Here is a 13,050-nt window from a genome sequence, read left to right as displayed (position 1 = left end):
AAGTAGCGGCAGTATCAAAGCTGTTCACAGCAACAGCTGCGCCAGCTTAGAGTTGAGGCGTGCCGCTCCGCGCATGGCAAATAAACATGTACAGTTCGATTATTCGAACATACCAGTTTTTCGAACACTCATGTTCCCCAATTACTTCGGATAATCGACGCTCTACTGTAAGTAAAAAACTTCGAAATATTAATAGTAAATAAATAATGTAGATATTACTGAAATGTTACGTCCCATGAATAGGCCTGAAGCATTAAACTGCATGTTATATCTTCGTTTAACTGCAAAGAGTTCGAGAGACACGTTCTTGGTAATGACAATGAATTCTAACGTTAAAAAAAAAAAAAAAAAAAAAAAAGACGCATAGAAGGTTACCAAGGTTAGTTCCTTTTCTTCATTGTACGTACATTTAATTCAGTGACATACATATGTTGTGTACTTTGTTGCTAACAAAAGATAAGATTACAGAACATGTGTATTGATGTTTCGTATTTCAATTTTGTTCTCAGCCGTCATGTGATAAAAACGTCCAAAGTGTCGTGTGAAACAGATACTGCACACGAAACGGAAAGAATCATCACTGTCTGTATGTTAAAAAAATTAATATGAATGAAGATATGTGTGTTTTAGCCATTGATAATATCATATGATAGCTTTAAAATAAAAGTGTATACTATATCTGTCTGTCTGTATGTATGTATGTATGTGGTCTGGGGAGTCAGACAAGGGAGCCGAAAGTTATCAAAATTTGGTCATGGTCTCAGATCAAGAGGAAGCGTTTTTGGGGGTAAACTCGAGTTCACGTTACTTTCAAAGTTATCCCACCCCCATGAGGTACGGAACACCCCTAATAGGGGTGGGTTATTGAAACGTAAAAATAATTCAAAACGGCCGATATTAGTGTTGAATCCATAGTTTTTGGATCGCTGAGCTCAAATGTAAATTCAAGTTCACGTTATATAAATAAAAATAATCAGTATGTCTATCTGTCCGTCTGTCCGTGTGACGCCAGAGGGGAGCAGACGGGTGGACCATTAGTTATCAACGTAGATATTACATGAACGGAAACACATTAAGGTAAGTTTGTATGTTGCCTTCATTACAGTTATTTACGGAGGGCGTAGCCAGGGCGGTGAAGTATCAAGACATGTAAAAATATTTCAAAATGATCGATATAAGTTTTCGGGGAGTCGCTGAGCTCAATTGTAAATTCAAGTTCACGTTATATGGATTAAAATAAACAGTATTCTATCTGTCTGTCTGACCGTCCCAGAGAGCATGCTTGGTTGCCGCAAACTTGCCTGTCACTTTTATTTGATTTTATTTCGCTTTCACTTATACACAAAAGCTTATTTTTGCTTAGCGCAAGCTACAGTGCGGGCAACCCAAGCTTTACTTGCGAGACGCTTTTCTTTAAGTTGAAGTAAAAAGCCAGCTCGCGTTCGATTTTCAGTTGTTCTTAAAAACCACGCAACGCTGACCTCTTAACTTTCGGCGACAAAGAAGTATTCGCGTTGTTAGCGTCGTTTTAGCATTCACCTTGAATAAAGGACAAAACTTTAATATTTTTTAAAAAAATTGTACCGTCTAGTACTCTAGTCCCACGTACATATAATATCGCTTCTTATTTCCTCATATTTCGGTAACCATGAGGCATAACGAATTGTGGTATTTATGTATAAAGCATAAATGTGAACATAGATGTCAGCAGATTTGAGCATACTTATTTCGCGAAAGAATACGGAACTGTTGCAAATATTTTAATATGAACTTAAAGTTTAACTTAAAGTATAAACTTTGTCTGAATGCTGTGTTTAAAGTATAAACATTTTTCTGAGTTTTTATATAAAAAGGTAGAAATTTCAAGTACTCGCTGCTAACAAAACAAGATATTGGATATTGGTAAGAAGCTACGTCGCCCGTTGTTCATATTCTTTCCTGGTATCAAGGAGCCTAACCTCTCTTGTGTCAGTTAATGTGCTAGCTAAGACCAAGTGTTGCAATACGCATTTGTGAGCAAAGCACGTATACAGCACTTAGAGGATTGACGGAAGTTTTCACTTTCGGAGGGCAAACTTGCTTTTTGAACTTCATCTCATCATCTTTTCTTTCACATTCATCTTCATTTGGGTTTCGGCCCTAAGTTACCTTCTTACGATAGCGGACTCTGGCATCACTAACGAGCAATCGATTCTCGGTAAACACATAGGATTACCAGCATCTGTTCCTACAAACACAAGCTCTTCGCCTGCTCAAGCTGCATCCGTTGGACCTTCCAGACATACTAGACATTTCTCATGGGGTAGTCAGCCGGTAGCGAATTCATCTAGGGATAGACATCCATCCAGTGATTCTACCCAGTCTGCAAAAAGATTCCGCGGTGGACCACATCCTGCTAACATTCAATCAATTCATGTCGACGACGCCATGGACACGGGACCACCATGTACAGAGTCATCATCAGCTTTTCTCGGCAGAACTCCAGACCCGGTTTATAACTTTCTACTTACCGATTTTGACGCTAAATATACACATCCAAAGATGATCTTTCTGCAGATCATTAAATACGTCCCACGTGCTAATGTTGAGCAAATAATTCACACTAGAAATGGCTATATCATAAAATCAAAAGACCCGAACTTTGGAACCTACTTGAGAAACAAGGCATCCTATGAAATCTTTGGGAAAAATGCCAAACTTGCTAAGAAAACGGATTCTAGGATCAAACAACCTCCACCTCCGAAGAAGATACCAATGCTGTCTGTGGTCATTCGTGGCGTCCTACCTGAATTTACCGATGAAGAAGTTCGTGAAGAACTTATTCAAGAGGGCATCAATGTTGACAAATGCATTCGTATCAAGAATAATTCAGGACCTACTTATATGGTTCGGGTATTATCCCAAAACCAACAAGCTATTGATCACTTATTAGCCTACGGTGCACCCATTTACAAAAAGATCCATAAGGTAGAACCGTCAAAGACTCCTGGACCAGTGCCTATTAGATGTGAGAAATGTCAAGTTTATAATTCTCATTTTACGAACTCGTGCCCTAATCAACCTAAATGTGGCTATTGCGGTGAACAACATAACACTAGATTGTGTAAAAACCAACAGCAACCTCCAAAATGTGCCACGTGCGGAGACTCACACCCCACTTACAGCTATCGCTGCAAGGCAAAACCTCAGGCAGAACCTACTCGTCCAGAGTTTACAGCACCCCTCCGAAGTTCTGACAAGCCAACGCCACCAGCGCAATCAATTTTACACCCTGTCAGTGTTAAGGATCTTCTCCGCTGTTTAACTATTGTGCTTCAAAACATACTGCCTTTTCAACGTGATCATATCCTTCGCACTCTTAGTGACACAGCTAAATCACTCTTCAATATCAATCTCCATGCTACCTACTCCAGACAATATGCCCATTTTCAAATCGCACCACTTGAAACAACCGTATAAAACCATGGCACTCGTATTTCTCATTATGGCAATTATGAATATTCTATTTCTTAATATTCGATCGTTTCTACAACATAAACTTCTACTGGAACAGCTACTGCTAGAGGAACACATTGATTTATTTGCATTAAATGAAACTGCACTCAAACCTACCACCACAGTACGTCTACCAGGTTATCAAATATATCGCCATGACTATTCAGGGCATGGTGCAAGAGCACAGGATGGGGTCGCAGTTGGGTTTTCCCCTAAGGTATCGTTTCGCCAATATCATCCACAGATTTTCATCAATCATCCGGAGCATATTCTTTTGTCAATTTATTACCCATCACTTGTTATCAATATCGCTACAATCTATATACGGCCGCGACACCCCATCCCATTTGATTTTCTTCATTACATAGCACATAACTTCCGAAATGCCATCATCATGGCCGATATGAACATTCATAGTCGAGGTGACCGAGAGAAACAACACTTCTTTGACTATGTAACTCAAAATTTGAATTTACATGTACATCGTTTACCTAGTCATTCACGACCAATTAGTCAAACAACACCCGATGTAGTGATAACATCTCTTAATCTAGTCAGTGACTGCACTATACAAATTCTTGACACTATAGGCAGCGATCATGCACCAATTAAGCTATCGTTGACTAGGGGCCGTTGCCCACAGTCTAAAACCGAATACCGTACTGTCAAGCGATATGATCGAGCAAACTGGAGCACATATAGGCAGAATATTGACAGAGATATTACGGATATTGCTGCACCAAGTAGCGAACACGAATTATATAATACTCTCACTCATCTTACTGACACCTTAACAACAAACGCACGTGTAAGTATTCCTGAAGACAAAATAAGGGCGTACAAACCAAAATTGCCACCTCAATATCTTGCACTTGTAAAGCGCTCACGTCAACACATTAGAGAATATCACCGAACTGGTAATGTGGAAGAGCTCCTTTACCACAGGCAATGGCAAAGAGCAGTTAGGAACTACCTTATTGCATACAAACGGAAGCACTGGATTAGTACTTGCAATAAACTGCGAGACGAAGTACATCCAACCCGATATTGGAAGAAATTTCACCAACTAACGGGTAAAAGTACAATAAATACGTATCCGCTTCAACTTAATGGTGTACCAATTCACACTGATATCGATAAGGCAAATGCTTTCGCTGACCAATTACAGACAGTCTTTACTCCATCAGAATCGCCTTGTCGTGATGAGCGGATTGATCTCTCCACCATCTGTTCTCTACAGCCTTCTACATCACATCACATTGATCACAATCATCCTCTTACAAGGCCTATTACATCGAATGAATTTCATGCAGCTCTTAGTAGAAAACGAAACACAGCACCAGTCATGGACGGAATTTCTTATAGGATGATAAAAGAATCACCGGTCTCGTTTATCACTTTGTTAATTTCCGTTTATAATTTCATCCTCTCAACTGGTTATTACCCGTTACAGTGGAAGGTTTCCAAAGTATGTATGTTCCATAAACCAAATAAGCCCATTCATGATGTCAGCTCATATCGGCCGATTCAGTTGACTTCCGTATTTAGTAAACTATTCGAAAAGATTCTAGTAAATAGACTTCATGCACATCTTAAGGCATATGATCTATTACCAATACATCAAGCAGGTTTTCGACCTAACTTCTCTATCAGTGATCAACTGCTTCGTTTAACTACAGTCATCACAAATCAGTACAATAAAGGACTTCCATCTTGTCTAGCCCGCATGGACTTAGAAAAGGCATTCGATAAAGTGTGGCATTATGGCTTACTACGTAAACTACAGTCACTCCGCTTGCCCACTTGTTACCTTCGACTCATATACTCCTTTATAAGTAACCGTATCGCATATGTTTCAATAGGAAATGTACTATCAAGGCCCATTTTCCCACATACAAGTGTACCACAAGGTTCCGCCCTTAGTCCATTATTGTATATATTATACGCTTCCGACATGCCGAGCCCACCGCCTAATGTGTACATCTTTCAATACGCAGACGATATTGCCTTTTTATCGCTTGGGAAAACAATCCTTCAGGTCAGCAGAAACCTACAAATAACCTTAAACAACTTTCTTAATTGGTGCAGTAAATGGAAATTAACTGTTAACACTGCGAAAACACAAGCTCTTGTTTTCCTCCCTTCAAAACGACGCAGTAAAGTACACAGAAATCCTGGAAATCTTCGTGTGTCAGTAGATGGTCATTTCCTAAGACCAGCAGTTTCTGCAACATACTTAGGAGTGGTCTTTGATTCGAAACTCTCTTGGAAACCTCACTTCCAAAAACTTGCGTTGCAAGCAAAGCGCAGATTAAATCTCCTCCGTCGTCTCACTGGCATAACTTGGGGGCTAAATGCAAAGTTACTACTCAATACCTATAAAGCATTTTTACGGCCTATATTAACATTTGGTAACATTGCCTGGTGCCATGCCTCACCTACGCTATACGAAAAGCTTGCAATTCTCGAACGCCATGTTATTCGCCTTGCATATCGTATTAAATTACCATATCCAAATTACCTCACGTATGAACACATTGATTTTCCCAACATCATTGATCATCTCTCTACTCTTAGGGCACGATATATACAGTCTCGAATCACTACTTCTCATCCCTTATATCTCGATACATTACGAGTTGATGCCCTTACCGACGCACCGTACAGATTTCTACACTCGCCACTCAACATTCTAACAACGATATATATTCAAACATCGAATCTGGACGCAGCTGAAAGAGATATCTTTGCCATTTACATGATTCACGAACATTTACCTCACATTCTACCATCTTAGCACTTGTTTTTTCATTCATAATTAACATTGGGCTTTCATCCTGTCTACATCAGTCTCGAGTCGCCCCGAGACAGAAGATATAACCCTCATGTGTTTAAACTAACTTACCCATTATGATTGTGGCGTGAATGCACTTCATTTCATCTATTCATATCCACATTATATTTATTTACACTTTTAAATGTATTATTTTTCATATCCAGCACCTTAGTACCTTGAATGTATTTCCTGCACTTATGTTTTCTCAGTATTCTTATTCTTATTATTATTCTTGTTATTATTATTATTATTATTATTATTATTATTATAAACATTTTTTCTCATCAAGATTAATGTATTTGTATTTTGTGTTAAATATTAATCTACTCATAGTCGCACTTAGACCAACTACAATAGTTTAACTTCAATTAACTTGTCTTAACATCTGTGCCAAAGAGAGGGCGTAACCCTCTAATGGCTGGGAGTGCAACATCTCTTCCTCAAAATGGATGCTCAAAATGATGAATAAAGATACATATTTTATACCTCTACTCCCTCACCTAAAAAAAGCCCGTTGTTCCTACTCTCTCTCATACCAAACCCCAAACGCTTACCTCTATCAGAATACCACCATGCCCCCTATATTGGATCATCTCTATAACCTCCGAACCCGCTATATCACACATCATATAGCTACATCTCATCTTACAATCACAGAACTCTTGGATCAGACTCCTGCTCTCCCACGTTCAGGATATCCTCCTCTGGACCACCTCCTCGCCATTTACGAAAGAGCTACAAATTCACCTGACTACAACCCGGAGCGCACTATATACCAAACCCATCCACATCTCTATCGATAATTATCCGACCACATAGGCCACGAAGTTTAGAGTAAGCTTACCATCCCTTTCTCAGGCGCATCAACTCTGATATTTATACTTTAAGCTCTCCACAACTTATTGAAACCTGACGATTCTCCCTACAGTACTAAACAATTATTCACCTAAACCACTGGCCAAAGAGAAGGCGTAACCTTCTACGGCCCGCCCATCGCCAGATGGGAATGAAAGACAGTTAAAAAAAGCCCGTTGTTTATCACAGTTAAACCATTATGTTTATTAATATATTTTTTTTTCGCAGGAGCGGATCGGATTCGTGGATGTTTTCATGGCTGTGAATTTGCTTCAATTATTGGAAAGGTGAGGGAACATTTTTATGTTTTTGATGTACTCAAGGATTGCAGCACGGATTTTTTTACTTGTTTTATCTACATAAATTCGCTTGCCGCAAGCTCCATATGGCTTATTTGGCGAGTCTCTCGCTTGCATTTAGCTTAATAAGGCTTGCCATTGATTAGTTTCGCTTATACTTGGCTTTCGTTTGAGATAATTTGATTTGCGTTTCACTTGTAAAGGCAAACTTGCCACAAGCCTTGCCCTGATGTAACTAACTAGCTTGTCACAAGCTTGCAGCAAGCAAATTGGCTTGCATAGTAGAGCTTGCGGCAAGCCAATTGACCTGCAAAGGCAAGTTCGCCGAAAACTTGCAACAAGTTTAAATTGCTGTCTGGGCGTGTGACGCCTGTGGAGGGCCAGAAGAATGGATCGGTAGTTATCAGATATTATACATGAAAAGAAATTGTGATAATACTCATTAAAATAAGTTATCTGTTGCCTTCAATACAGTCGGTCACGGGTGCCCGGGTGATCTCCCAGGAGAAAAATAACATGGGAGAAATGAAACACATCGGATATCCATTTTACGTTGGATTTCCCCTTATTCTTTCCGTTAATTTGCATACTGGTAATTGTACGTTATTAACTTTTAAAGTGGCTACTTTAAAAGTCAAACTTCATGCTTGGTGTGTTTTTTTTTAATAAATAACTGGGATAGCCTAATTTCTTTTTTTAGTGAAACTTTTCAATACGAAGAAAAAAATCCATACTTTGTGTGTTCTTGTGGTATTCATAAATAAGTGGAATAATTTCTTTTTCTTCTAGTTTAACTTTATGAATACGAAGAATAACTTCATAATTTGTATGTTTATTGAGTTTTTCTCAAGTGAGATAAACTTATCCTTTTGCTTAGTCTAACATTTTTTTAATACGAAGAATCACTTCATGGTTCGTGTGCTCTTTATTTCTCTTGAGGTTCTGGTAGAAAACAAAATAATTCAATAAAAATGCGTGGATGTCGATTTCCTACTTCGTGTATTTCAGCGGACTTTTGCCTTCCTAAACTGGAGTATAAGTCCAAATTTGTCCATCCTTTTTTAAATTGGTGTATCTTATAAAGTAATAGATTGGTAGGCTTTCTAGTACATTCAAAATATAGAGGAATGTTCACTTATACTTCTGTGCGAAGTTCGTTATTTTGCTGTTATATCTTTCGGCTCCAGCGCAATTAAAACACCAATCTGTGGATTTTTGCCCCCACTTCCTCTATATTACAAAGTCTCGTCAAAGTTCTGTCTCAAGATTAGCAGATTATAAAAATGAAACGAAATATGGAGAAAAGAAATGTGTAATGCAATATATACAAGGGTAAGTGATAAATCAAAGGATACAGCAGTTATTCAAAATGTCGACCCTTTGCTTGGACACAGACTCGTAAACGACGCGGCCAATTATAATTATAATAATTATCAATTGCAGCACGCACCACGTTCATGTTTATGTCAGCTACTGCTTTTACTGTAGCAGACTTCAAACGATCCACGGTCATGTGAGATTGAGCATACACCTTCTTCTCCAAATAAGATCAGATCTTGTAGTCAAGAGAATTTAAGTTTACATTCTTTGGCGGTGATGAATGCGATTTTGTTGCGACGAAACTACTTCTGCGTCGTCTTCGCCTTGTAAGCTGGTGATGGGTTCTATTGGAACACTCAAGGTTGTTTCTAACATAGTGGTGCCAAGGGGTTTCCTCCACCTTATTGGGAATGTCCTCCTGGTACACTTTGGTCCTCGTTTTCACATATTTTTGGCAAAACTGGATGTCAATGGAACCCCGGTACGACACACCTAGCCAAACCATCGCTGATGCAGGTGATGGGGTGATGGCCTCATTGAACTCGGAGAACTTGTTGATATGCTATAGCACTGATTGTAGCATACATCCTATCATTCTGTCTGTTAAGGTGTTCTTCAACCAAAAATTTTCTCACTTGTGAACAAAATTTGTCGTTGTTTATTATCCACGTATTGCTGCAAGAGCAACTTTGATTTGTCACGTCATATTGTCATAAGCGCTGACTTAACCTCTGGCCTGTCCTTTTGGGATATGCATACAGTCCCAGGCAGGCACGTAGCCAAGGGAGGAGGGTCCGGACCCTCCCCATTGAGACTAGAAATGAAAAAATATTAAGGAAGGATGAAATGAGAAAAAGAAGGATCAGCGTTAAAAATAAAAAGCTACAGCAAGCTTTTGGTTACTCTTTCTTTTGAGGAGATTTATTTTATTTTATTTAATTTCATTTTCCGCCGTGAGAACTTAGCGTTCATGGCTTCGTCAAGAGATACAGTTACTATTACAATTAATAATAATAATAATTACAAGAGAAACGCTACAATTAATAATACAGTTATTTAAAAAAAAATATACAAATAAAGATTTGTATTACTTGCAATACATGGCGGCTAGGTGAGCGAGATAATCTGAAAGAGTCAGGGAATTTGAAATTTCTAGAAAACTTACGGAATTCTCAGAATTTCTGCTACTATCAGGGAGATTTCAAGCTTCCGAAAGCATAGTGCCGTTGTGTAACAGCGTGGACATTTTATCATAATTTTTCGTCATCGCATCCTTGCAGTATCAAACATGTTCTTTCAAAAACAATTATCTACTGCTCCTTTAACCTGTCATTTGGAACAGACAGTAGTTGACGGAATAATAAAAACATAAATTTGTGGAAAAAAGTTGTTAACATTTGATTCAACAGAGAAAGGAACGCAGTTATTGTAAAATATTTTACAAGACATTATTGAGTATGTACTTTTTATAATAGTTGAGGTCATAATGAAAGGAAAATTGTTATATTTGAATAAAGAAAGGAAGGACATAAATATTGTAAACTCTTTTTCAATACGTTTTTTTATTATTTTACTCGAGATTTCTTCCTAGTTTGTTATTAAAATACTTACCAACATATCTTCATTTTATTGTTCTAACTAACCAATATTTGTTAATAGGAAACTAGTTTAGATTGATCGAGCTTTTGGGCCTTTAGAATTTCATGTCTCGCCCCCCCTCCCCCTCCTCCGTTACGAAATCCTGACTAAACGAACCAATATAATGTTACAGTAAAATAGTTTAGAATGATCTAGCCCCTGGTGTGATGACCACAGTATTTCATGTTACGGACCCCCCCCCCCCCCCACTTTCACGAAATCCTGGCTACGTGCCTGTCCCAGGTCTTCATTGATCATTCTTTTCATTGTTGATTGCGACATATTCATTTGCAGGTAATGAGTTTCAGTTTACGGACGGATTTCGAGCGATTCTTGCTTTCACTGCCTGGTGTCCTGACGGATTAAAGTCTACTAGCGCGAGGCTTATCTTCGACACACTAAGTTTCATTATATCGGTGTATGATGCGATAGAATACATGAATTTCTGCGTAATGTTCAGTTTCTGCAGTAACTTAAAGATGGTTGTCGGAGGGTGTCCGAACCTGTATGGGACCTAAACTGCAACACGATCTTCTTACACACCTAGCGTGTTGTAAGTTCAATCAGTATTATGTTTCACAACAACACTAGATTCTTTTCACACATCATTTCTAACTATTGGCATTTTTCGTACATGTTTGGAACAACGCTTCTGTTCACACGGTGTATATGGCAATCAGCGTTGAAACTGGGAGCTGTTGATTTCAAACCATTTCATTTGAATAGAGGGTTAGTGGAGAGGATATAACCCATTCTTGGGATGCTGAATCGACTCCAGAAAATTGCTTTTCGATATATCTTACGGTATTGTTTTTGCTCTATGGAGATCAAACGCTTCAATTCTTGATTTCTGAGATATGAATATGTGAGAGTTTTCCTTTCGAATAGGAAGTAGGTTTAGCATTAAAAATTAATACCTACAAATATTTCAGTTTCTTAGCTTATTCTGAAAAGCGCACCAAATGTTAATAAGAAATTTAATAAAAATGTAAACGTGTATAGCTTACCTTTGTGCTTCCTAAGAAGTGGACATAAAGCCTTCGTGATCTTCATTGTTCCTAACAAATTTACATCTATTTGGTATTGGATTAGTCGCTCTGTCTGCCACTCAAATTCTCCGAAAACCATTACTCCTGCATTGTTCACAAGAGCGGCAAAATCTGAAACAGCACAAAATCGTGATTCTTCAAGAAGTATCGATTTGCTTAATTTTACTTAGAAGTGCCTATAACATAAAGTTGGTCTATGGCGAAAAGTGAAATTCGAATTCTCAGGAGAATTATAAGAAGGGAAGAAGATGATAACAATTGTCTTTTGTATTTTGCAATCTATGGATCACTCTTTCTTCTAAACGCCATGTCTCCATTTGTCGATACAGCCTCCCTAGTACTATGGAACTCTTTTTTTCATGGTGGAATGGAAAAACATGATGTAATTGATGCTACTTTACAAGAATATAAACTAGAAAAGGTCAGTAGAAAACACGTTATCAATTTACTTTTTGATGCTCGTTTTGGCACCCCCTGACTGGCGCCCCGGGCAATCACCCGGTTTGTCCGGCCCTTGGACCGCCTCTGATTTTGACAAGGAAAGGAGGTGGCATATGCAGTGGCGGATCTAGTGATGGGTAAATTCCCGGGAAGATATTTTTCGGGAATATTCCCTGGGAATATTCCCGGGAAGATTCTCAAAATGGGAATTCATCCGGGAATTTATATACAATCAGAAACAAAAGTGCATTCTATTTCTATATTATGATTTCAAAGTTGAATTAATTTATATATCACAGCATATTATTACTGTTGTCCACAGAGGATTCTTTAAAATCTATATATTCTGAACGGTACTATGATTACTTTATTAACACTTTATTATATTTAGAGAGAACGCATAAATGTATATTTATTTACAATATGTTCTATCAATTAAATATGTGTGAAAAAATATATAGTAATAGTTTAAATTTATATGTAAGTGGATTTTCTCAACTTCACTCTATTACTGATATTATAAACACATTAAATTTATAAATGTTATAAACCAATTAGATTGGATAAATGCTAGAATATACGTGTCTCACCAATTTATCAACATTTGCGTATACATATTTATGTTCACAAAATTTGCAAGATACTTACTTATCTTTATATTTTAGCACGTAACATTGCCATACACGACCTTTCATTCTACCTATTTCTCCAAATTCCATACGTTAATTCACATGTAAAAGAAGTCCGAGTACCTATTCAGAAATTCGAGTCAGAGAGAGGAGACAGACCGACATGTATTACTAATAGTACTTCAGGGTTCAGGGTTTATTAATAGTACTCCATCTCTGTTTCTACATAATTCTAAATTACTTTACAAAATGGTTCCTTTGCATCATTTGTAAATTTGTAATTTGCTAATTTTGGCTGTTCTTTAGCACTGGGGGCCAGCTCTTGCACCTACTTTTTTGCGATATTCTATTCCAATGCAGTTGTTTTATGGTTTCATACGTTAAATTATGTTACCAACATTAAATTCAGACAGCATTGCAGAGCGAGCGTTAGCGTATGAAGGCGGGTTAGAACCCCGCATGGCACGTTGTTTTCTATCTTCGTTATC

At 38.0% G+C, this 13,050-nt stretch overlaps 1 protein-coding gene across 1 annotated transcript in view; it reads right to left on the bottom strand.

The window, feature by feature from the left end:
- sro (SDR family oxidoreductase shroud) overlaps nucleotides 1-13,050 on the bottom strand; it is an 87,626-nt gene that overhangs the window by 45,797 nt on the left and 28,779 nt on the right. Inside the window, exon 2 of the mRNA XM_081731107.1 lies at nucleotides 11,451-11,603. Coding sequence (XP_081587233.1) covers nucleotides 11,451-11,603 — 153 coding nt within the window. The remainder of the gene's footprint in view (nucleotides 1-11,450; nucleotides 11,604-13,050) is intronic.

Source organism: Thermobia domestica, chromosome 11, assembly GCF_964235325.1.
Source record: "Thermobia domestica chromosome 11, izTheDome1.hap1.1, whole genome shotgun sequence".
In the NCBI taxonomy this organism is placed as follows: domain Eukaryota; kingdom Metazoa; phylum Arthropoda; class Insecta; order Zygentoma; family Lepismatidae; genus Thermobia; species Thermobia domestica.
Note: the sequence above shows the minus strand (reverse complement) of the source record. Positions and strands in the feature narration are given on the sequence as shown.